At 43.9% G+C, this 26,375-nt stretch overlaps 1 protein-coding gene across 3 annotated transcripts in view; it reads left to right on the top strand.

Moving 5' to 3' along the window:
* CTNNAL1 (catenin alpha like 1) overlaps positions 1-26,375 on the top strand; it is a 61,034-nt gene that overhangs the window by 5,275 nt on the left and 29,384 nt on the right. For all 3 annotated transcript variants that reach the window (XR_013988913.1, XM_081014715.1, XM_081014714.1), the window contains exons 2-6: positions 16,193-16,382; positions 20,507-20,694; positions 21,264-21,383; positions 24,483-24,572; positions 25,049-25,219. Coding sequence is in view for 2 of the 3 variants with exons in the window: in XM_081014715.1 (XP_080870841.1) it covers positions 16,193-16,382; positions 20,507-20,694; positions 21,264-21,383; positions 24,483-24,572; positions 25,049-25,219 (759 nt within the window). In the remaining variant the exon portion in view is untranslated. The remainder of the gene's footprint in view (positions 1-16,192; positions 16,383-20,506; positions 20,695-21,263; positions 21,384-24,482; positions 24,573-25,048; positions 25,220-26,375) is intronic.

The following is a 26,375-nucleotide window of genomic DNA, read 5'->3' on the forward strand; positions in this document are numbered from 1 at the left end:
TGGCATCAGGAATAGCTTCAGATCTAATGAGACTGTGCAGTTAAGGGAGCTTTGTTGTTGTTTAGTCGTTTAGTTGTGTCCAACTCTTCATGACCCCATGGACCAGAGCACGCCAGGCACTCCTGTCTCCCACTGCCTCCCACAGTTTGGTCAAACTCATGCTGGTAGCTTCAAGAACACTATCCAACCATCTCATCCTCTGTCGTCCCCTTCTCCTTGTGCCCTCCATCTTTCCCAACATCAGGGTCTTTTCCAGGGAGTTTTCTCTTCTCATGAGGTGGCCAAAGTATTGGAGCCTCAGCTTCAGGATCTGTCCTTCCAGTGAGCACTCAGGGCTGATTTCCTACCTCATACCAAACATGGTCCATTTAGCCTAGTATTGCCTGTCCTGACTGATTGCAGCTCCGCAGGGTCCCAGGAAGAGAGAAGATTTTCCATGACCTGCTACTGGATCCTTTTTTAAAACTGATGATTGAACCTGAGAGCCAGTGGGGTGTAGTGGTTAAGAGCGGTAGTCTCGTAATCTGGGGAACCGGGTTCGCATCTCCGCTCCTCCACATGCAGCTGCTGGGTGACCTTGGGCTAGTCACACTTCTTTGAAGTCTCTCAGCCCCACTCACCTCACAGAGTGTTTGTTGTGGGGGAGGAAGGGAAAGGAGAATGTTAGCCGCGTTGAGACTCATTCGGGTAGTGATAAAGCGGGATATCAAATCCAAACTCTTCTTCTTCTTCTTCTGAGACTTTCTGCATGTGAAGCATGGGCTCAAGCACTTAGCTGGGCCTAGTGTCTCCCAGATGCCTAGCTGCGTTTGATTGAAGTGGCAAGGCTGACTGCTTTCAGCTCAAAATCTTTCCCCAACTTATTTGTCACTGTTAGATATATAATGATCTCCCATGTGTAGAATATTTTTCTCCCTCTACATCCAGGTGCTCCTAAATACGTTCAAAATCTACCATTTTCTTACAGAATATGTTGTTAAAGACCTTATGTGCATCCTGGTCCTCTTTTGTCTAAGTTACAGTGTCAGCCTTCCTGCCTGTTATATCTGCTCCTAGATCTTTTCACAATATCACCGTTGTCGTATTACTTCCCCACCGTCTGTTGCTGTGATCCTATCTCGTGCTTTGACTCTTGTTGCTGGCTTTTAATCCTTGGCTGCATCAGCTTCAAGTTTCTAGTCTTACCTTTAAGAATTTCCATTAGTAGATCTCTTCTCCCATCTCCACTTATTCCAAGGTATTTCCTCTAGAAATGACATAACTGCAGAATCTCCATCTAGTTTAGAATATGGTAGAATATGATCTTGGCAATATCAGCTGCCATGGGTACATTAACACGACTTGATTCCTTTGCTGTGGTGATTATTTCTTACAAGCTATAATCAAAATCAGGGCTACTGTGCTGATTTTTCAAGGCATCTTCCAGTTTGGGCATGAGAGGTTGAAAGGTCAGATATGCTAGGTGGAAACATTTCCACTAATGTATTTTTCAGTGGAAAGAAAAATCTCATTTCTAAAACTGCATTGTTTCACAGCGTTTATTGGAATATAATTGGATACAGTACCAGTAAGATTGGGCCATTTCAAAGTTGTTTCAGGTCACTATCCCTAGGAAGCAATTATGCATAGCTCTTTGGGTATGCTAAAATTACTACGTTAATAGCTTTCAGTGCCTTAATGTTATTCCCCCACCCCCAAATTTAAACATTGCAAAGGAAGTATATGCTATTGAGCTGTCATGCATTTGGATATTTTTGGATATAAATATTCCAAAAAAAAAAAAAAAAATTCCAAGCAAAGAATTGAATTTGTTTGAATATATTCAAATAATAACTTCCAAGTAATAATTTTCAAGTAAAGCATTGAATTAAACTAGACTAAGTGCACTTTATGAATTTCCTCCCTATAATCAGATATTTCAGTTTAACTACTTTTGATAGGTAGAAGGGCTTTTGAGATCCATATACTGTACCTCATTACAGTGTACTTTTGCGTTTTTACTTACTACATGCATTACAACAGAAACATGCTGTACTGGATCACAGTTATATAGGGTATTCAGAAATGTTAAGATTTAAACATTTCCAGAAAAAACACACCCCACATCACTGGGACTCAGAATCATGTATTCCCACCATGTATAGGAAGTTAAATGTGACCCGAGACACATACATACAGATGATTTCTGATTTGTTTGATTTTAACTTTCCCTCCTCCCCTTTCGGGAGCTGGAAGGTCTGTGGAAATTAGGCAAAATTCAGAACTGTGCATAGGATCTAGGACAGGAGTAGGCAACCTAAGGCCCATGGGCCACAAGTGGCCCACAGGGGTCGTTTAACCGGCCCCCAAGCTGCCCCCGAACCAAGCCGCCCACTCAGCGAGTCCCTGCGTGCTGCGCTAAACTGGCGTGGTGTGGGGACTCGCTTGCACGGTGCCGGAAATCGCATCTGCGAATGCTCAGATCCTGAAAACCATGTCTGCGTAGACGCCGGAAATCGCTGCTGCGCGTGCTCATGTGCACGTGCGATCCAGCCCACAGAAGGATCTCCGCTGGAGTGAACTGACTCAGGCGAGGTAAACCTTGCCGACCCCTGACTAGGAGTTCAGGGTTCAAATCCCTACTTAGACCTGAAGCAGTCACTAACTCCCAGTACCACAAGGTTGTCGTTAGGATAAGAGGGGGGGAAACCATGTACAGTGGTACCTCGGGTTAAGAACTTAATTCGTTCTGGAGGTCTGTTCTTAACCTGAAACTGTTCTTAACCTGAAGCACCACTTTAGCTAATGGGGCCTCCTGCTGCTGCCGCGCCGCCGGAGCACGGTTTCTGTTCTCATCCTGAAGCAGAGTTCTTAACCTGAGGTACTATTTCTGGGTTAGCAGAGTCTGTAACCTGAAGCGTATGTAACCCGAGGTACCACTGTATAACCTTGGGCTTCTTGCAGGAGAGGTAGGTTTGAATAAATGCGGTGAAATAAAAGCTCCCATGTTCGTTCCTTCTGGGTGGAAGTTGTTTGCAGTTGAGCCTTGCAGCTGCAATTGCCTAGGATGGGGTTTTAACCCCTGGAAAAGAAAGCATTCTTGCAAGGCGTGAAGCTTCTGTTCACCTTAGGTTCCTACCTTATTGCAACCACAGGAATCCTCGTGTTGTTGATGGGGAAACAATCCCTGTCCCTGGGGGTAGTTTACAATGAACATTCCAAAGTATCAGTTACCCTTTCTAGGTATGCATTGTTCCACCGTCTGCATCTGTAAAGAGCAAGAGGAATGTAGGAGAAACAGGAGATTTTACTGGGATCGGGGAGGGGAGGTTGCCTTGTCAGGTAGGTACAGGTTTTGTTGAGGTTTCTTTTTCCCTGGTATGATACAGTAGAGGAATTTAGCAAGTGGACTTAGCAATAATTGCTTTATTGTTAAAGAACCATACCTGAATCATTCTTTTGTCTGAATGGGGTTATTAGATGAACCAGTAGTCAGAAGTAGCAGTAATCATGAGTTCGGTAAAACAAAGCTACTACAGAAACACAACAGGTCATGAGGTTAAATGCTGGCAGCCTGCTTCTTGCAAAGCGGGGGCGGGGGGGGGGGAGAAAGGAGGTCTGCAGAACAAGGCCACCTGGAGACACAGCCAAACCGGATACAGAAAAGGAGGCTGCTTCTCACAGCTGATAGTGATGGTGTAAACTGAAGTTTGAAAGCAGATGAGGAGTGTGCATTCCCTTGCTCTCAGTAAAGAATATATAATAATAATAATAATAATAATAATAATAATAATAATAATTTATTATTTATACCCCGCCCATCTGGCTGAGTTTCCCCAGCCACTCTGGGCGGCTCCCAATCAAGTGTTAAAAACAGTACAGCGTTAAATATTAAAAACTTCCCTGAACAGGGCTGCCTTCACATGTCTTTTAAAGATAGGATAGCTGCTTATTTCCTTCACATCTGAAGTGAGGGTGTTCCACAGGGTGGGCGCCACTACCGAGAAGGCCCTCTGTCTGGTTCCCTGCAACCTTACTTCTCACAATGAGGGAACCGCCAGAAGGCCCTCGGCGCTGGATCTCAGTGTCCGGGCTGAACAATAGGGGTGGAGATGCTCCTTCAGGTATACAGGACCCAGGCTGTTTAGGGCTTTAAAGGTCAGCACCAACACTTTGAATTGTGCTCGGAAACATACTGGGAGCCAATGCAGATCTCTCAGAACCGGTGTTATGTGGTCCCGGCGGCCACTCCCAGTCACCAGTCTAGCTGCCGCATTCTGGATTAATTGCAGTTTCCGGGTCACCTTCAAAGGTAGCCCCACGTAGAGCACCTTGCAGTAGTCCAAGCAGGAGATAACTAGAGCATGCACCACTCTGGCGAGACAGTCCGTGGGCAGGTAGGGTCTTAACAGTGCTTTGTGCCTGTTTGACTAGGGGATGTTCTAGAAGCAAAGATCACCAGTGTTGAAGCAATGATTCTTCAACATCAACTTTGTTGGACTGGTCATGTTGTGCGAATGCCTGATTATCGTCTTCCAGAGCAACTACTCTATTCCAAACTTAAAAATGGAAAGCGTAATGCTGGTGGTCAACAAAAGAGGTTCAAAGACCCTCTCAAGGCAAATCTTTAAAAATATAGTATAAAGACCGACAACTGGGAAACACTGGCCTGTGAGTGATTGGAGAAGAGCCTTTACCAAAGGTGTATTGGGTTTTGAAGACGCTTGAACTCAGGACGAAAGGGAGACATGCGCTAAGAGGAAGGCACGCTTGGCAAACCCTCACCTTGATCAACTCCCACCCAGAAAGCTATGTCCCCACTGTAGAAGGACATGTGGATACAGAACTGGCCTCCACAGTCACTTACGGACTCACTTTTAAAACCATGTTTATGGAAGACAATCTTACTCGGCTATGAGTGATCGCCAAAGAAGAAATAAGAAGATATTGCACGTATTCTAGGGGTTGCCAGCTTGGTGCCTACAGACACATAATGCCCACAGAGGCCTTCCTTCCCTGGCACCCTCAGAGCTTGAAAGATCTGAAGTATTGGTCCTGCTGTTGTTTTTGAGTCAAAGAATATGAGTCCACCACCCAAACACATTCATCATTTGATAAATGCCAAGTTGCGTTATGAAGTTTATGAGCAGCCATTGTAAATCAATTCCCACAGATGACTCTATCTTTCAACTCATCCCAAACATTTTCTCTCACTTTTGATAATCTGGGTAACAGCAAACAGCTCTGTATCTTGAGTGGTTTGATGTTCCCCTTGCTGTGCTCTGCGCTTAGATTAACGGAGCACTTCCTCGATTTTTAACATAGACTTAATCTATCAGGTATGCAGCTAAGTAACAGATTTAACTCTTGGTAATATTAATACCACTTGAAGAACTCTAGACGCGTGAGGCTGTATGAGGAAAGAGACACTTGGTAATAGAATGTCAAGGGTCAGTATACTAAGATGCGGTTAAAAAAGAAGCGTTCAAAATCAGCATTATATATTCAGGGCATTATTCATTAAAGTGAATGCCCTGGCCCCAAGATTCAGGCTAAATCATGGCAAAGTATGAAGTTTACTTCTGTGTGTGTGCGCAAGCATGAGGGAGAAAGAAAGAGAGATAATTTATGTTAGACTATAAATGATCTGTTAGACGTAGAATTGGAAATTTACATGTGCTATAATTATAAAGATGCCATTGTATTATAAAGATGCAAGCAGACTCTTTACAGTCTGCTTATTTGTTTAAATGGAGTGGTGATTTTCAAATTGCAATGTAGGGAAAAGTGAAATCATTTGGGAGTGGGGTCGTTTCCTCAGCTGGAGGATTAGTAATGGTGGACAAACTTTCTGAATTACAGTTTTGAAACTCTTCTTTATGAAATAGTGTGCAACTGCAGGATAGTGTTGAGTGGGTGGAGCTGTGGTCTAAATCACTGAGGTTGGCGGTTTGAATCCCCGTGACGGGGTGAGCTCCCGTTGCTCAGTCCCTGCTCCTGCCAACCTAGCAGTTCGAAAGCACGTCAGTGCAAGTAGATAAATAGGTACCGTTCTGGCGGGAAGGTAAAGGTGTTTCTGTGCACTCTGGTTCCCGTCACAGTGTCCCGTTGCACCAGAAGCAGTTTAGTCATGCTGGCAACATTACCCGGAAAGCTGTCTGTGGACAAACGCCGGCTCCCTCGGCCAGTAAAGCGAGATGAGCGCCGCAACCCCATAGTCGCCTTTGACTGGACTTAACCATCCAGCGGTCCTTTACCTTTTACCTTAGTGTTGAGTACCTTTGATTAGCAGCAAAACACGAGCGGTTGCCAGGAGTTTCTCTGCATTTTGCAGATAAACTGTTCAGAACCTGATGCAGTCTGAGTACATTTTATGGGAGTTCTGACCCCCCACAGGGGCCTGTAAATGGGAAATACCTGAATTGGGGTTGTATGTTTGGATTGGATATGAAGCACTGGCTGAACAAAGGGATTGGAGAGCTAATATGGTGTGGTGTGGTGTGTCTTTGGCTGGATTTAAATTTCCAATCCTCCATCATGTTTGTGGGTGACCTCAGCCCAGCCTCCCCCAACCTGCTGCACTCCAGATGTTTTGAACTACAACTCCCATCAGCCCCAGCGCACCCATTGTACAGGAGCTGTAGTCCAAAATATCTGAAGGGTACCAGGTTCCAGTAGGCTGCCTTTGCCAGATCACATGCTCTCAGCCTAATCTGAGAATAATTGTGAGAATAAAAGAGGGGACCGTGTGTACCATAATAAATGCCATTTATAAGCAGGTTTTCATGTATAAATATATTTACGCCTTATAAAAAGAAAAGAAAAAACCTTTTTTCTCCCTGGCCTTGTATTTTTCATGAACGTAACAAAATTTTGTCACAGCCCTGAAATAAATATGTCATTGGAATAGTTTTAGCTTCACTTCATGTGCAGCTGTGTTATGATTTAGACACAGTTGCTGTCGTTTTTTTAAAAAAAGGGATATAAAGCAACTTCATGTGTAAACCAGTATCTGAGATCTGGTTGTTCCGAAATTCCCCCTTTTTGAAGACATTACATGATTTAGAGATATCACTGATCTATTCTCAGCTTTTAAAAACGTTTTGTTCCTAGCAGAGCCTGGGTTATTTAGCAGTTGGTCAGAAAACGGGCCTTCTGGTTTGGTATCATTTCCTCCTGGGCGCATGTGATAAGCTCTTGTCTGCTGTTCCAGAAATGGGAAGAGCTATGTTCTGTGTCATAATTTTGGCTGAGTGCCTGGAGGGGCAATGAATGGTCTGCATATGTGAGGTTTAATTCTGTAAACTACCTTAAAGTTGGTATTATTATTTCCTGGTGAGTAGCGGGAGGCCTGGGCGTGAGAATGTGGAGCAGATGGTTTATTCTGCCTGCCCTGTGGGAAAGAAACATTTCCATCCCCTTTCTCTTGAGTGTATTGCTCTGCTTCTTCAACTTTGGCTAGTAGGTGATTTTCGAAGGATTTGGTTGATTTTGAGAAGCGGCTTTTGCCTCACGGCACAAACACACAATGGCTGAATAAGAGGCCAGAAATTTAGTATCAGTTACCAGGAGGGCATATAAACAAACAAACAAACACGACACTTTTATTTATGTTATGTACTGAGTTGAATAGGATCCAAAATGCAGCAGTCTGATTGGTCCACAGGAGCCACCCAATCCAGCTCCAGGTGGAAGTGAATCCGCAACCTGATTGGCCTGATCCGCAACCCGGAATTAGCCAATCACGTGGGGCCCATTGTGTAAATAATGTATATAAAGCAGACACTCTGGGGGAACTTCCATTCCTCCTCACCACTATGAGCTGAATAAAGAGCATGAAATCCACTCTCGACTCCAAGTATATTTCAATTTACATGTCATTAGAATGGGAGACTCTTAATTTTAGGGTTCTGGGTTCGAGTCCCACTTTGGACCAAAGATTCCTGCATTGCAGGGAGTTGGACTAAATGACCCTCGTGCTCCCTTCAAACTCTATGATTCTGTGAACTGCAGGTGAAAGTGAACAAACTATACTGTGGACATTCAGTGGAGATACCCATAGGGTCGTAAATCCCAGAGCTTAAAATAGCCAGTTGCTTTGTTTTCCCTTTGCCATGTTTTGGACGCACCAGGGCTCTTCAAGAAAATGCATAATTCTGGGTTTCTTTTAGGATGAAGGTCTTTTGTTATGTGCTGCAGTGGCTGAATCAGGGGGACGGGGACCGGGGGGGGGGAGTTTCTGCTCCTAATTATTATCTTGCCTCCTGAGTTTAATTTTGTCGTTGTCTTTCCCCATTAGCTCTGCAGCTCAAGGCTTTGGCTGGCAACAGACTGTTTAACACACTTGTCAGTTTGAATGTTTCCTTTGGGCTTCCCAGAGTCGTGCTAATTTCACTCTGTTGGCGGTTCTTAATTGTGTGAGCAGCGGCAGAACAACTGAAGAGTCACCCCTCGAATGTGCTCTCATCTGGCTAATACAATGATGCACCCGTACAGCAGAATCGTTGCTAATGGTTGTGATAACTAAAAACACTGATTAGCAAGTTCCATTCATCTCAAAAGAGAATTAGAAGAGTTTCTAATTAGGGTTGAAGTGTTTAGAGCTGGAGGTGAAATGTTTGAAATCAGGATGGGGCAACTTGAGCAACGCTGGCAGTGCAATCCTATGTAGTCCTGTACTCAGAAGTAAGTCACGTTTAATTCAGTGGGGCTGTGGTCTAAACCACTGAGCCTCTTGGGCTTGCTGATCAGAAGGTCGGCAGTTCGAATCCCCGCAACCGGGTGAGGTCCCGTTGCTCTGTCCCAGCTTCTGCCAACCTAAGCAGTTTGAAAGCACACCAGTGCAAGTAGATAAATAGGTACCACTGTGTCAGGAAGGTAAATGGCGTTTTCGTGCACTCTGGTTTCCGTCATGGTGTTCCGTTGCACCAGAAGCAGTTTAGTCATGCTGGCCACTTGACATGGAAAGCTGTCTGTGGACAAACGCTGGCTCCTTCGGCCTGAAAGCGAGATGAGCGCTGCAACCCCATAGTCGCCTTTGACTGGACTTAACCGTCCAGGGGTCCTTTACCTTTACTCCCACAGATAAGTAGGCATAGGATTGCAGTCCAAGAGTCCTGTCAGAAATGTATCCTGGGTAGAGCCACAACAATGCTCTACTTTTTAGCCACATAAAATTAGTAAGCTGTGCTGTCACTGTCACGAACATTTTGTTTATTACAGTTCTTCCTCCAAGGACCTTGCAGTAGGCTGTTATGGCCTTCCATCTAGGAAGATCTTAAGGCCAGACCTGTTTAACTGCCTTCTAACCATTATGCAGAACACAAGTATATCTTGTGGACTAGAAACTTAGTAATTAAAAAAACCCCTGATGTTTACATTCCTAGAAATGTTGGACTCCATAAACCGCATGCTGCTTGCAGCTATATGAGATCATGCACAGGACACAGGAGGCGTAAAGATCATTGCAAAAAAACAACAACCCTGAATTGGTCTGTAACGAATTTTAATAGCTTGCCAACTTGCTCTGAAACAAATGTTAACGTGGCCTAACTAGATATTTGTTGCAAGGAATAATCGCTTTTTATTTTTTAAAAATAAAACCCCATAAAGTTCAGTAGATTATTTTTTATTTTTTATTTTTTTTTGGTCTTTGGCTTATTGCCAAAGAGAATTTCCTCCTTGTCCCTGTGATCTGGGGCAGGGGTATTGAATAACGTGAAGATAAGTTAATTTGTGCCTGCACAGACTTGCCCACGCTTGAGAGGCAACCTAATTATTCTTGCTTGATTTTGGAAAGGTTCATTAAACCTTACCAGGAACAAGATATCTCGGGGCAGCTGCTGTTGTATCTGACACCTTCCTGGATTTCTGAAAGCCTTCAGTTCATCTTTATGGTTTCATGCTTCCTGTGGTGACGGAAGGACACACAGTTCTGTATCCCCGTGTCCACTCTGCCGTACAATGTCATAAATGTTTGGTTGCTCCTCTCCCTCCTCTTTCTGTAATGTGAACACCAGCCACCAGTGCTTGTCAACATTTGACCTATTAGCAGTGCCATTCCTCAGCGTTTACTCAGAGGTCGGCCCCATTGAGTTCAGTGAGACTTACTCTCATTAAGAGTAAACCAAGAGCACAGTCCATTGGGAAGATCTTCATTGGGAAGCAACGCCATTGAAATCAATGGGAACAGAGCAGCACTGAATTCTTGGGCTGCCTCCATACATTTTAGTAGTGTTTGTACAGGAGTGAATGCCAGGGATTGTACTCTGAAGATCACAGTCTCCTCTCTTTCCTTATTTCTAGAAAGGAACTAGGCTTCCCACAATTTACTTCAGTGTAAGTTCAACCACGGGATGTGGGTGGCGCTGTGGGTTAAACCACAGAGCCTAGGACTTGCCGATCAGAAGGTCGGCGGCTCAAATCCCCGCGACAGGGTGAGCTCCCGTTTCTCGGTCCCTGCTCCTGCCAACCTAGCAGTTCGAAAGCACATCAAAGTGCAAGTAGATAAATAGGTACCACTCCGGCGGGAAGGTAAATGGTGTTTCCGTGCACTGCTCTGGTTCGCTAGAAGCAGCTTAGTCATGCTGGCCACATGACCTGGAAGCTGTACGCCGGCTCCCTCAGCCAATAAAGTGAGATGAGCGCCGCAACCCCAGAGTTGTCCGCGACTGGACCTAATGGCCAGGGGTCCCTTTACCTAAGTTCAACCAGCTTTTTTGTGTGTGTAAAATAAAGCCAGCTACATTTACTACAGGGATTGGCAACTATTTTTTGGTCAGTGGGCACCTTTGTAGTTTTGAAAAAGGGCCATTGGTGCGTACACTACATGGGGACATGTGCTCAGAAGAAGCAAGCACGAACTGAACAGGAGGAGCAAACAGTCTCTCTTCATTGTGGATTTTTGAAGAAACATCTCTGAAACTCACATTCCCAGCATGTTCACACACTTGTCTCAGTGATGTCTCGTTGGCTTGGTCATGTCCACAGAATGGAAGATGGCAGGATCCCCAAGGGAAAGCAGGCTTCTGGCGCCAGGCCTGCTGGCAGACTAACTCTGTGTTACAAAGATGTCTGCATACATGACATGAGCGCTGGCAACATCAACTTTGCTGTATGAGAATCCCTTGCAGACCATTGCGGTGCCTGGAGACAGGCAGTCAAGTCGTGTATCCATCGCAGAGACCAGGGGAGGAATGACTGCTGGGAGGAGCACAGGGGGAAGAAACGCCATGGTGCATCTGCAGCGGCAAAACTGGACGCCTTCCTCTGCCCCAGCTGCAACAAAACATGTCTCCCATATCGGTCTCTACAACCACAGCAGGAGCTGCAGTTATCCAAAAAATTTACTTTACCCCTCAAAGTTGCACTCTTCCATTGTCTCCTGAGACAGACCAGTACCAACCTATTTACCAAGATCCTCCATGGGCACCATAGGTACTAGTGGGAAAAATGATGCCTGGACAAAATGATGCTCTGTTGGCAACCCCTGTTTTGCTGTAAGCAAATTTAAACGTATTCATGCAAGCCCCAGTATTAAGGTAAAAAGTGACATTCATTTACACAGCAACTCATTGGGTGCAAGGCACCCCACTGCAATGAAATCTAAATTACAATTAATATGCATTTCAGATTTGCATTCTTTTGACAAGGCAGTGAATATTTTTGCCATGATTGGGAAGTGGGAGTAGTGCTGCCTGTTGGAGGGAACCATATGTCATGACCTGGGCCCTGAATTCCTAATGTTTACTGTTCATTTTCTCTCCTTTCAACTTCTTCCCTCTTCTGAGATGCTTTGTGAAGTTGTGAATTCAGGACTTAGTGCAGGTTTCCTTATGTAGGTAAGGAATCCCAGGTGAAATGTTTTCTGTGAAAGACACTCCAAGCTAAACATGTGCTTGCAAGTGAATTGTGAAGTCAGGCCAACATGGTGTAATTTGACATAATTCTGTTTACATGTGACATCCTGGTATGAAACTGAGATGAAGCAAAAGCCTGTGATTTTTAAGGCGTTGTTTTACTTATTTTTAACTCACTTTAAGCTTGGATTCAGCATTTGATTATGCACATGGGGTATTAAGAAGTTGTGTTTTTTTCTAGGGCAGTCTATGTAAACTGGTATGCTATTATTATTATTATTATTATTATTATTATTATTATTATTATAGGTTTGGATAGGTTTGTCAGCAGGCTTCAGCCAAGTAAGCTTAAAGGCAGACCTCGTATTCAGAGGTAGTACACATCAAATTCCCAGATGATGGAGGCAAGACAGGACTGTTTGGCCTCTGTTTGAGACAGGAATGCTGGACCAGATGGAGCCAGATCTAGTATTTATTTTTTGGTTCTTATTGCCATCTCCTGCAATTTGGCAGTTTTAGGCATCCTGGTCTGAATGAGGAAAAATGAACACAGAAGAGAAAATAAATGAATAAAGAGAAGCACCGGGAACACACACCTGCTCATTTCTTGCTGGAGAGTTAAACAAGAATTGAGGAGGAACCTGGGTGACTGGTGAGATACTAGTCCGTGGCCTGGCATCCTTTCAAGTCACCTCATGAATGGAGGAGGGGGGAGGGCACAACATGCAAACCCATTTTTAAGAAGCAACTGGCCACTGGTAAGCCAAATGGGGTGACCCCGTGCCAAATAGAAACACATTCACTTGCCATTCAGTGCAAGCAAACGTACCCTTGTTTCTTTCGTTGACTGTTGCTCTAGGATCACATCTTAAGCCTAGATTTAGTTGATGCAGAAGGAAACATGCAATCTCTTGTCCGAACAAGATTCAGAGGTGTGGCGTTGCTGTTGTTTTTTTTAAAAAAAGATTGTTAATCTGTTTACATAACGTATTCAGGAGTGGGGAGTCAAACATTTTACTGAGATGGCAGACTGGTGTCTGGGCTGTATCACTTCATATTGCGTATAGGGGCTCATATGTTTGAAGGACTTGCAATTAGAAATGAGTAAACCCCTACACCGGACAGAACATTGGGGCCAATGGTTCCACCATATTCTGTCTCTGACAAACTCACTTCCTACATGGCATGCAGTGAGGTGTGTTTTTGTACAGAGGAGTATTTATTCATGTTAAATCGCCATGCACAGCCTGAAACGGTACAGCCCACACACAAGTTTTCCACCTCAGTAAGAAACTAGGCCTAATGAGTCAATCAATAAGATTGCTAATCTTATACCTGCTCTTCCTTCAAGGAAATTTGAGCAGAATCCTGCTTTCCTTCAACCTGACCCATCTGACTGAATTGCCTCTGTACTGTGTGCCTAGAGAACATAATAAGAGTGGAGAAAGAAAATATCCAATCTGGGGAGATAGCAGCCATCGATAGCCTTTTCCTCCATGAATTTGCCTAATCCTCTTTCAAAGACATTGAAGTTCTTGGCCACCAATGCCTCTTGAGAGAGCAAATTCCATAGTTTCAGAACACACTCTATTTTATAAAGTGGCGTTGCTATCTTCCTTGACCCTTGGCCATGCTGGCTGAACCTAATGGGGTGTCCTGCAACTTCTGGAGGGCCAGAAATCCCTCACCCCAGCTTTACATAATGATATGAATGTGAAGGGACGCAGGTGGCGCTGTGGTCTAAACCACAGATCCTAGGGCTTGCCAATCAGAAGGTAGGCAGTTCAAATCCCCGTGATGGGGTAAGCTCCTGTTGTTCGGTCCCAGCTCCTGCCAACCTAGCAGTTCGAAAGCATGTCAAAGTGCAAGTAGATAAATAGGTACCGCTCCGGCAGGAAGGTAAACGGCGTTTCCGTGCGCTGCTCTGGTTCGCCAGAAGCGGCTTAGTCATGCTGGCCACATGACCCGGAAGCTGTCTGCGGACAAACGCCGGCTCCCTCGGCCTATAGAGTGAGATGAGCGCTGCAACCCCAGAGTCGTCCGTGACTGGACCTAATGGTCAGGGGTACCTTTACCTTTACCTTATGAATGTGAAGTAGCCTGAGGTTGATGTGAGCTTCAGGAGACTAGTGGTTATCCAAGGATAGCTGATCACGTAAACATCGTATGAGGTTCTACCACTCTGTTGTCTCCTGCCAAAGAAAGAGGAGATTTATTTAGGAAAAACTTTTGCCCATTAACGATAGCATGCATAACAAATAAGCTACTGGAAACAAAACAAAAAAATGACACTGAGATATTGAGATAGAGATTATTAGAAGCCGTTAATTCATGATGAATATTCATCTGGAATTGTGTGAACTTTCTTTGGTTTGCACCCATAAATGCATTGCTTATACTTTTATATACTGTTGGTTTTTTAACAGATAAAGTTATTTTAGCTTTCAGGTAATAAACGTAATCCATGGGTGCAAATATAAACAGAGGTCAGGTGTTATTCTTGTTGCATTAAGCTAAAATATTGTGTTAGAAGGGTTCCAGTTATAGTTTTTATCTCAGGAGTGTAGCTCATGCAAGGGCTTTCTGTCTAGGAAAATGTGTGATACCTACATGCAGACTGTAGCATACAAGAGTTGTGCAGCCCTTTTTTTAACTGCCTTGGGAAGCCACGATTGCCTACGACTCCCCAGAGTTTGTGTCACTTGCACACAAAATGTTTACACATTATTTTAATAGGGGAAAGTGGTTGACACATGAAGTAGCCCTTAGTTTTCAGGTGTAAAAAGCCACTGAATTGCTTTAATTGCGGTACAGTAAGCTCACGCACATTTAACTTGTGCTCATTCAGCTTTACACACTTGGCAAAAAAATAAAAAAAAAAATTGAATGGGAGGCAGAAAGGGAAGCGGGTTCCCGGAAGAAAAGACTTTGGCAATCCCACTCGCTGTTGCACCCAATGTGTTTTGACCATACACAATTTTGGTGTGATCCCTGGAACGTAACCCCTGCGTAGGTTGAGGACTTCCTATGCTTGAAAGACACATCATGTACATTCTGGAAGAATAGCTATCTTAGGCCCAGTTCCTACATTTCCTGGGCCAATGATTCCCTTCACAAGGAGGAATAAGTGTATGTTCTCCCTCTGACATACACCTAATGTCAAATGTCAAGTCTAAGTTGTGAAAACTGTGTGCGTGTATGCCTGATCTTTTTTTGGGGGGTGGGGAGACATAATCTGAATTGGGCCTCCATATGGACCATCAACATCCATGAATTATATTACTTGCATTTTAGAGGCATACCTAGGCACCCTTGGCATGGAGTTGTATCAGCACATGGACCTGTTCCTTGTGCCCTTGGCAGTTGCTGGCTCTCTCTTGTCTTCCTTCGTGATTCTTGAGTGCTACTGTGCTTCTTGTGCCCTTGGCAGGGGCCACCCTAAACAACCCCTAGATGCGCCTCTGGTGTTGCTAAGCCAACCTGCTGCCAGTCAGTATAAGGCCACTTTCTAAGTTCCCAAAACATTTGTTGTGGCACGGTCTAAAACCTTACTTCATCAAATGGTGATGATTAATTTGATTACTTAACCACCGTTCACCGTAACGTCCTAGGGTGGGTTGTGTCAGCATCGCCCTTGAGCCAGTGCCACCAACTGGACTCATCCACTTCAGCCCCGACTGGGCTAGGCGAGCTGGGTAGCACTTCCAGAGACCACCTTCTACACAGGAACAGGTCAAAGTGCTGTGGACTGACAGCTTAGAGTTGTGAGCACCGGATTCACTCCAACAACAAGACAGTCATCGCACAGCAGAGTATAGCAGAGTATAGACGACTCAGAGAGCAGCTCTGTAGAATATCTTCTTTATTCTATCTACAACTATAATACACAACTATATACAGAGCTAAATGAGGTCTAAACAAAAAATGCTGAACTGCACTGAGTGTCTGCAGCTGCTCTTAGCAGCAATCTTATCTATACACACGATCTCTCTCTAACACTCAGTCTCTCTCTCTCTCTCTCTCTTTGATGTGAGGCTGGAGCGAAATAAGTAGAGAGCAGAAACCGCCCCTCCTTTCTAGAGAATCAGCAGAGAACATCAGCAGATTCTTGGATATGGGAGGGGTGAAATCTCCTCAGGTTGCAGTGATTTTAACAATACAATATTTAAAAACAGTTTAAAACATCACAGTCACACAGCTAGGGTGCGTCCTAAAAAATAAATATATCTCAGGTAAATATAGTTTTTCTGTTCCTTCCCCCCCACTGTCTATTATTGTTTTGAGTTGAGCTTCTCAGGACATGCTGACACACTGTTTAATGTGTAATTTTAACTGATAAATGTTTTTGCTTTCAGATAACCACCCTCATTAACCATAAGGATAAGCCAAAGAAGTCAGACAAGACTTTGAGAGCGGTCCAGCAAGTGGGCCAAGCCGTAAAACTGGCTGTTGGGAGATTTGTCATGGTAGGCGAAGCTATAGCCAATGAAAACCAAGAGTTGAAAGAGGAAATGAAGGTTGCCTGCACTGAAGCAAAGCAAGCAGGTAAGTGGGTATTTTTAGAGCATTAGAGGCTTGCCATCATCTCTGCTCTGGGAACCCCAGAAAATGCTTCTTTCTTCCAACTACTAAAGATAGCTTGAGAGGTGGTGATTAAAGCCATTGGGTGTTGATTTGGCCTGCGAGGAAGAGTTGCAATTTAAATCTTTTTAGTATTTGGAGCAGCGCTCATATCTCCCTACTGGGATTTCTTCTAGCTAGGATGTCTACTTTTTTGCTGAAATTGTACTAACTCCTTCTGTTGATTACTGGCATATATATATATATATATATATATATATATATATATATATATATATGGGTAAAGTGGAAAAGGGGGGAAACCACCAAAGAGGAATTCAAACAAACAGCCAGCACGTGTAGACACAAAGTCAGAAAAGCTAAAGCACAGAATGAACTCAGGCTTGCTAGAGAGGTTAAAAGCAACAAAAAAGGCTTTTATGGGTTAGGGTTAGGGTTAGGGTTAGGGTTAGGGTATGCTTTTATGGGTATGTTCGTAGCAAAAGGAAGAACAAAGAAACAGTGGGGTCACTCAGAGGAGAAGATGGTGAAATGCAAACAGGGGACACAGAAAGGGCTGAACTCCTCAATGCCTTCTTTGCCTCAGTCTTCTCCGATAAAGAAAACAATGCCCGACCTGAAGAATTTGGAGCAAATGATTCAGCAGAGGAAACACAGCCCAGAATAACTAAGGAGATAGTACAAGAATACTTGGCTAGTTTAGATGTATTCAAGTCTCCAGGGCCAGATGAACTGCATCCAAGAGTATTAAAAGAACTGGCAGATGTGATCTCAGAACCACTGGCAGTCGTCTTTGAGAATTCCTGGAGAACAGGCGTAGTCCCGGCAGACTGGAGGAGGGCAAATGTTGTCCCTATTTTCAAAAAGGGGGAAAGAGAGGATCCAAATAATTACCGCCCAGTCAGTCTGATATCAATACCAGGGAAGATTCTGGAGCAGATCATTAAGCAAACAGTCTGTGAGCACCTAGAAAGGAATGCTGTGATCACCAATAGTCAGCATGGATTTCTGAAAAACAAGTCATGTCAGACTAACCTGATCTCGTTTTTTGACAGAATTACAAGCCTGGTAGATGAAGGGAACGCAGTGGATGTAGCCTACCTTGATTTCAGCAAGGCATTTGACAAAGTGCCCCATGATATTCTTGTAAAGAAGATGGTAAAATGTGGTCTTGACTATGCTACCACTCAGTGGATTTGTAACTGGCTGACTGACCGAACCCAAAGGGTGCTCATCAATGGTTCCTCTTCATCCTGGAGAAGAGTGACTAGTGGGGTGCCACAGGGTTCTGTCTTGGGCCCGGTCTTATTCAACATCTTTATCAACGACTTGGATGATGGACTCAAGGGCATCCTGATCAAATTTGCAGATGACACCAAACTGGGAGGGGTGGCTAACACCCCAGAGGACAGGATCACACTTCAAAACAACCTTGACAGATTAGAGAACTGGGCAAAAACAAACAAGATGAATTTTAACAGGGAGAAATGTAAAGTATGGCACTTGGGCAAAAAAAATGAGAGGCACAAATACAAGATGGGTGACACCTGGCTTGAGAGCAGTACATGTGAAAAGGATCTAGGAGTCTTGGTTGACCACAAACTTGACATGAGTCAACAGTGTGACGCGGCAGCTAAAAAAGCCAATGCAATTCTGGGCTGCATCAATAGGAGTATAGCATCTAGATCAAGGGAAGTAATAGTGCCACTGTATTCTGCTCTGGTCAGACCTCACCTGGAGTACTGTGTCCAGTTCTGGGCACCACAGTTCAAGAAGGACACTGACAAACTGGAAGGTGTCCAGAGGAGGGCAACCAAAATGGTCAAAGGCCTGGAAACGATGCCTTATGAGGAACGGCTAAGGGAGCTGGGCATGTTTAGCCTGGGGAAGAGGAGGTTAAGGGGTGATATGATAGCCATGTTCAAATATATAAAAGGATGTCACATAGAGGAGGGAGAAAGGTTGTTTTCTGCTGCTCCAGAGAAGCGGACACGGAGCAATGGATCCAAACTACAAGAAAGAAGATTCCACCTAAACATTAGGAAGAACTTCCTGACAGTAAGAGCTGTTCGACAGTGGAATTTGCTGCCAAGGAGTGTGGTGGAGTCTCCTTCTTTGGAGGTCTTTAAGCAGAGGCTTGACAACCATATGTCAGGAGTGCTCTGATGGTATTTCCTGCATGGCAGGGGGTTGGACTCGATGGCCCTTGTGGTCTCTTCCAACTCTATGATTCTATGAAGCATTAACCTGGAGAAATTGTGGAATGACCCAGCTCCTCAGGAATAATCCTTACGTGATTATGTAAAATAGAGACACTGGTAATGATTGCATTGGCTCATTGGAGAATCCTCTGCGGCTTCTGGAAGGAAGTCCCAGGTGTCTAGGCACCTAAATTGGGGGTGACTACATTTTGTACTCTCTAAATGATGATGTAAAAAGATGGCCAGTCAGAGAGTGAAGCACTAGAGAATAAAAAAGTTTGCCAACAGCCCCCTCCCACCCAAAAAAAATCTTGCCCCAGCGGCGTGGCTATAAAATGATCATTTGAGACCTCTGCTCACAAAACAGCCTTGCAATAAACACCCCTTCTGATGATTAAAAAGATAGAAATTGAACATTTGGTGATATTATTACTATTATTATTACTATTATTATATTGAATTTGTTAGTCACTTAATCTTGCCCAGGGCAACCCAAAGCGACATACAACCAAACAAATAAGCAGACAAAAAACAAAGCTCCACATAAATCAATTAAAACCGAGAGGAAAAAGAAATACATTTAAAACATCCTGCCCACTTCTAAAAGCCCACAGATAGTTACAAGGTCAAGGCCTGGTTATAGAGGAAAGCTTTTGCCTGGCATGCTTCCAGGACCTGAGAAAATAATGGAGGAAACCCTAGTTTTATACTTTAAAACAATAGAAAAAGAAGGAGGCGTTATTGAGCCTCACTTCATCAATAATGAAAACAGAACGGCACCTTATTCTTCCAAAAAGCCCAGGGATTTTCAAACTGATGCAGAATGAAACTTTGCAAAAGAACTAGCTGCTCAGTTCCAGAGTTTTAAAATAGAATTGATGGAAACTGGGAAACAACTAGTTCAGCTTGTAAGAATTATTATTTATTTATTTATTATTTTTACAAACAGGCACTTGGTACTGAAGATATTGTAAAAGTGGTGTTAGAAGTAGAGTTGGTACCTGACAGTACTGTCAAAAAAATTGAAAAGAGAGAAGCAAGTAATAAAATACCAACTGTGGGAGGCAGAAAACCTAGTCTTCGTCATGATGAAAAATGAAAATGAATGATGGGTTGAATTAGAAAACAGAGAAATATCCGGTCTCCCAATATACATGCTTGCATTGTGGAAGCAAAAACTAAGAACACTTCCAGTGATTTAAGAGGATTCATCCATCCCCTAGTCTAAGTGTGGAGAACGAGAAAAGAAAAAAATGTCGCCGTTTGTTTCACCTTTTAAACCCCTTGCTTTTCACACAGATCCCCCGCCCCCAATCCAAACAGGCATTGTGAATATGTGCTTCTGGAAAACAAGGGGTTGTACAGTCTGTGAGACTATACTGCGGTATCTGAATAGGAATACAAAGACAGATTTCGGGGGGGGGGCTCTCTGTGACAGCTTAATTATCATCATTCGAGCATTAGAGTGATTTGGGAGTGGGCTGGGAATAATAGGGGATGAGGAGATTTGCATTTCCTTCGGCAGTTATTTGTCCCTAGACCTTTAGCGCTGTTGATTTAAGATAGCGTACACTCCTCAATACAGCCGTACCTTGCTTTTCGAACAGCCTAGTTCCTGAATGTTTTGGTTCCTGAATGATCAAAACGCAGAAGTGACTGTTCTAGTTTTCGAACGTTCTTTTGGAAGCCAAATGTCCGGCGGGCTTTCCACGACTTCCAATTGGCTGCAGGAGCTTCCTGCAGCCAATCAGAAGCCGCGCTTTGGAAGTAAAACACTTTGGAAGTTGAACGGACTTCCGGAATGGATTCCATTCGACTTCCAAGCTACGACTGTACTCAAAATCGCTCTGAATCTGTTTTAATTGCTGTACTTTGCTTAATTTATAGGTGAGACGATAGCACAGCTTACAGATGTAGCTACCATGGACCATCCAGAATCTGATGGCCAGATAACAATTTTCACGGACAAAACAGGAGTGGTAAAGGCTGCAAGACTGTTGCTTTCTTCAGTGACTAAAGTGTTGGTGTTGGCCGACAGAATAGTTATTAAGCAAATTATAACTTCTAGAAACAAGGTATTCAAGGTTTTCTGAATATGGGCACTTCATGCCTGCGTGACTGAACGAGTTGAGTGAGAATGAGGCTTTGTATAGGACTGATAGCATTCTTTAAAATGCAGTTGATTTCAATGGGAGCTAGTTAAATAAATTGGACCCAGATGTACAGACGGTGATCATTTTGCACAGGGGTTCCATTCCTCGTGTGTCAGCAAAGTGCACTTTATGCCTGTGTTTAACTCAGACTAGATTGTATCAATTATGTATTAGCTGTTTTTGAGCAATAATAACCCCCCCTTTAATATGTAACTGCTACACAGCAAACCACAGAATTGGATTTCTTGGTGCTACAATGGGAATAAATGAACATAAATGACCAGATAGGTTGGGAGTTGAGCTACATGTTGGAATCAAAAGGTGAGAGGAGACTTGCAATAGGAATAACTGACTTGAGTTGGGTGGCCAAATAACATAAGAAAAGAATTCTTGCGTTTAAAATGCAAAACTAAATGTTTCAGAGATATTTTTTTCTTTACCAGTGATATTATAGATATGTCATTGATATCTTTATTCAATATGTTTGGTAGGTCCTTGTGACAATGGAACAGCTAGAAAGAGTGAGTAGTTTTCAGGAATTTGTGCAAATATTCAGCCAGTTTGGAAATGAAATGGTGGAGTTTGCCCATCTAACTGGAGACCGACAAAACGTAAGTATTGCGAGAAAGCCTGTTGCCCTGTGCTTAAAAAAAAAAGTAAATAAATGAAGTGTATTTAAGCAAAGTACTGCGTTTCCCCCCTGCCTGCTTCCATAGGAGAGGAACAGTCATCTGTTCTGCCACATTAAAAACTCACACTTGCTATTTAGTGGCTGTATTTGAATATCCATTTCTCAGCATATGAGCTTTATGTACCTACACACAGCTGTTTCACTGCTCCCTTTATGCTGGAGGGACAACAAGCCAGGAAGCTGCATTCAACCATGGCTTCCTGTTAGGTTCAAGCTGCCAGCATGCCTGAAAGCCATTAACCATAGTTTGCTGGGCCAGATGTAATGAGAAGCTATAGTTGGCTGCAGCTTCCTGGCTTGCTTTCCCGCTTGCCTGAAGGGAGGAGCGACGCAGCAGTGTGCGGGTGCAGGTAGTTCATCCATACCTTAGCTTACTAAGCGAAGATTTCATCATCTGAACACGGCCATTGAGTGTAATAATAATAATTTATTATTTGTACCCCGCCCATCTGGCTGGGTTTCCCCAGCCACTCTGGGCGGCTTCCAACAAAGATTAAAAATACATTAAAATGTCACAGATTAAAAACTTCCCTGAACAGGGCTGCCATCAGATGTCTTCTAAATGTTAGGTAGTTGTTTATCTCTTTGACATCTGATGGGAGGGCGTTCCACAGGGCAGGCACCACTACCGAGAAGGCCCTCTGCCTGGTTCCCTGTAGCTTTACTTCTCGCAATGAGGGAACCGACAGAAGGCCCTCGGCGCTGGATAGAACGATGGGGGTGGAGACGCTCCTTCAAGTATACTGGGCCGAGGCCATTTAGGGCTTTAAAGGTCAACACCTACACTTTGAATTGTGCTCAGAAACGTACTGGGAGCCAATGTAGGTCTTTCAAGACCGGTGTTATGTGGTCTTGGTGGCCCCCCCAAGTCACCAGTCTAGCTGCCACAGTGTAGGCTACTTTACACAGATGGGCACCGTATTGGGTATCTTAAGGCATAAAGCTCTTTAGGAACATTGAGATTTCATTTGGCTGTCATTGGCTGAGAGCTAAATGCAGCCTTCACAACTTGTGCCCTCCATCTGGGGCTGATGGGAGTTGCAGTTCAAAATATTTGGTGGGCCCCATGTTGGTGAAGCCTGCTAAACGGAAATGTCAGGTTCATAGGCAGTATACCTCTGAATGGCAGGTAGCCAAGACAAACAGTTGGGGAAGGTAGTTTCCGCTTCCGTGTCCTGCATGCGTATATCCTAGAGGCATCTGGCTTGATATTTTTAGAAACAGGATATGGCCTGGATAGACCTTTCATATGATCTAGCAAGGGGGTTCATACATTCCTACAACCATTTTTGGCAAGGGATATCTGTGTATGAAGTGGACTTCTTTAGAATGAGACAAGCTGGCGAACGAGCCTTGAAATGGAACGAGAGGTGCGAATCGCCCAGGCTTCCTCAACCTTGGCCCTCCAGATGTTTTTGGCCCACAACTCCCATGATCCCTAGTTAGCAGGACCAGTGGTTAGGGATGATGGGAATTGTAGTCTCAAAACATCTGGAGGGCTGAGGTTCAGGAAGCCTGCTCTAGGCGACCTCAATAAGGAAATCAAACTATTTATGCTCCAATTACGGAGGGTGACTTTACATAATCAAAGACCCATGTGGGTTTGTTTCCATTATCTGGATTCCATATTTGTCTTTGATTGCTGGTAATAGATCCCACGTGGATTGCTAGTTCACAATAAACAGTGGAAGCCGCAACTTGGCAGGATTCCTATATCACAGTATCGGCCTAGCAGCAATTTCCTTCAACCTCACTGCCTCTTGAATCACCTAGTACTCTATATTCCCTACCCTCAAATCCCACAGCATATAGCTTCTCCGGAACCCAAGGTTTGTGGATTTTGTTCAGTCTCTTCTGTATGATTTCCCCCTTCTTGTGTCTTTTCCTTGCCCCATTTTCTGCAAGACACTTACTCCTTCCTTTGGGTCAAGGGTAGCCCATCTTGTTTTTGCCAACTGAGGCAAAACCATAAGGTTACCTCCACCCCACCCCCACAGCCTTGCTTAAACAGGGTCATGTGGCTGTGGTTGCTTCCGGAGAGATACCATGGAATGCAAAACAAGGCAGACAAATATGTGATGTTTTAAATATTTCCTGCGTGAAAGAACATTTATGATTCAACGGAGATTGCGCATTTCATGGTAGCTTGGAGATTTATATGGCAAAAGCACACATGCTCAAACTGATACAGCTTCAAAGACAAGACAGTTGAACTGCATCAGTCAATAAATCTTAAAACAGTGAAGACCCAGAAGTACAAAGGTGTCAGTAACATGTTTGCCTTATTACAGCACATTTTACATTTTGAGTCTTTTGGATTTTATTTATCAGTAGAGTCTATCGTATTATAAGAGGACGTTTCGAGTACAGTGGTACCTCGGGTTAAGTACTTAATTCGTTCCGGAGGTCTGTTCTTAACCTGAAACTGTTCTTAACCTGAAGCACCACTTTAGCTAATGGGGCCTCCTGCTGCTGCCGCGCCACCGGAGCACAACTTCTGTTCTCATCCTGAAGCAAAGTTCTTAACCCAAGGTACTATTTCTGGGTTAGCAGAGTGTGTAACCTGAAGCGTATGTAACCTGAAACATATGTAACCCAAGGTACCACTGTATTACCTTAATCTATCGAATGCTTTCAGGTGTCAGAGATATGGGATCTATCTTGAGTTAATTTACAGAGTTAAGCTCGGTTTAACAGCTATCCTCTCTCCACAGATAGCCTAGGAAACTAGTTCTGTGAGAGGGCTGGGGATCTCTAATACAGGATTAACACTTCATCATACTACAGTTCGCAGGGTGCTGGGCTGGAGAGCCACAACAGTTAATCTATACTAAAAACTATGTAGGTTGGTAGTGTAGATATATCTGAAGCCTGCAAACAGATAATAGAGTTCAGCCATAATGTTTAATTCCACCCGAATTTTACAGAAATCTGTCCAAATACCTCTTCATTAGATAAGGAAGTAGCTAAGCTCTTTGATTGGCTATCCACCAAGAGTGTTTTCATTTTCTTTCCTTAGGATCTGAAAGACGAAAAGAAAAAGGCCAAGATGGCAGCGGCAAGGGCTATTCTCGAGAAATGTACCATGATGCTTCTCACTGCTTCCAAGGTAACTCGTTTACTCATGTGACGTTAGCAGAGCAAAGACTTTGGGAGCCTCTTTGCTGCAGCAGTACACAGAGAAGAAACTGACTGAAGCAACACCAGCCAACTCATAGGGAGGCTAGAGGGCTTTCCAAAAGGCAGTGTTGACAAATGCAATGGCTGACTAATTGATAAGCAGCCTTGGCTATTTTGCTTGAGGGAAGGAGGCAGAGCATAGAGAGATTCTTCCCTGCAGCAGAAGCTGATTTAGGGCAGTGCCTCTGGTTCCCCTGTACCGGGAGCTGAGCCGGGGCAGGGGGCACAGGGTGCCACAAATCTTGAAGGTGTAGTTCACGCGCAGAATTGGAGGCGAGAGGCTGGAAGGTGCAGAATTTTGGCCTTGCACAGGGCGCTGCTGAAATTTGAAAGGCCAAAGTCTGCCCCTGCCTGCAGACTCCACAGAGACACCTGGATAACACCTTTTCAACCTTTATTTCCAAGACCTGTTTAAGACATCCTGACTGTGAATCAGCACGTGTAAACAAAGGAGCCGTGTTCCACAGGATGAGACTAGCTTTGGAGCAGGTAATAGAGATTGTAACAGATTCTCGACCCAGTGGAGAGAATGAACCGGGCCCAGTGAGCATCTATAATGGCATCAAGGAATTCAAGGTAAGGACAAAATAGTGAGGGGTTTTTTTTGTTTTTGTTTTGAGAGTGTGGCTTAAATCCCTAGGTGGAGACACCTTCTGTATACTTGGATTGAAGGGCGATAGACGTTTCCTTTCCTCCCAGGGAAAACAGGAGGCACTCTTTCATGGAACCACTATGGTACTAAGGGCCCTTTATATATTAAGGAACTCTGCATGTAGAACTAAAATGAATGCTGTTCAATTTCAAATACCAGATAACTGGCAGTAGGTGCCAGAGTTTTGTCTGCCTTTCGTGCAACAAAATTCAAAAAAATTAACCCAAGAACACTGGTGAGTATTTAAGGTCCCCAACCCTAATCTGCGGGTTGCCATCTGATTGGATTTTATTCTGATTCTGATCTGATTTTAGGATGTATTTTAATTGATTGCCTGATTTTATGTTAATGTGTTATATATTTGACGTTAGCTGCTCTGAGCCTGGTTTTGGGCGGGGTATAAATAAAAATAAAAATAATTACTACTACTACTAGGCTCAGAGCAGCTATATTGGCTGCTAGGTTGGCTGATGGGAGCTGGAGTCCAAGAATATCCATCGTTTCTAACCACTGGCCATGGCTGATGGGAGCTGGAGTCCAAGTTTCTGCTGTGAAGGTGTTATAAGTTAATATAAAGACAAATCCAATTTGAGAGGCTTCTGTATAGGGGGATTGAGAGAGAGCATCATGCTATGCTCCTTTAAAATATGACATTGTTGATGCTACCCCACATAGTCACTGTATGGAGTAGGTGTTGCTGTGGTTTTGCCAATTTCCACCATTCAACCCATTTCCCCCCTTTTTTGGGGGTGGATGGATAGCCATTGCTACTTGTGGAGTGGCACATGGTTCATATGGCAGTGTTATGCACAGCTATTAATGTTGAATGTTGCATGTGTTCTATTAGTGTTGCATTTGGAGTCCAGATATTCTTGGACTCCAGCTCCCATCAGCCATGGCCAGTGGTTAGAAACGATGGAAGTTGTAGCTCAACAACATCTGGATGGCCACAGGTCCATCCCCGTCCCCCCGTTCTTATTATCCCACTAAACTCTTTCCACCCTTTGAAATTCATATCCCCAAGGGGATTGGATGAAATATAGCCATGCATTTCTCATGTGTCACTTGTATTTCTTTTGT

This window comes from Podarcis pityusensis (assembly GCF_964106645.2).
Source record: "Podarcis pityusensis genome assembly, chromosome: 7".
NCBI classification, from domain to species: Eukaryota; Metazoa; Chordata; class Lepidosauria; order Squamata; family Lacertidae; genus Podarcis; species Podarcis pityusensis.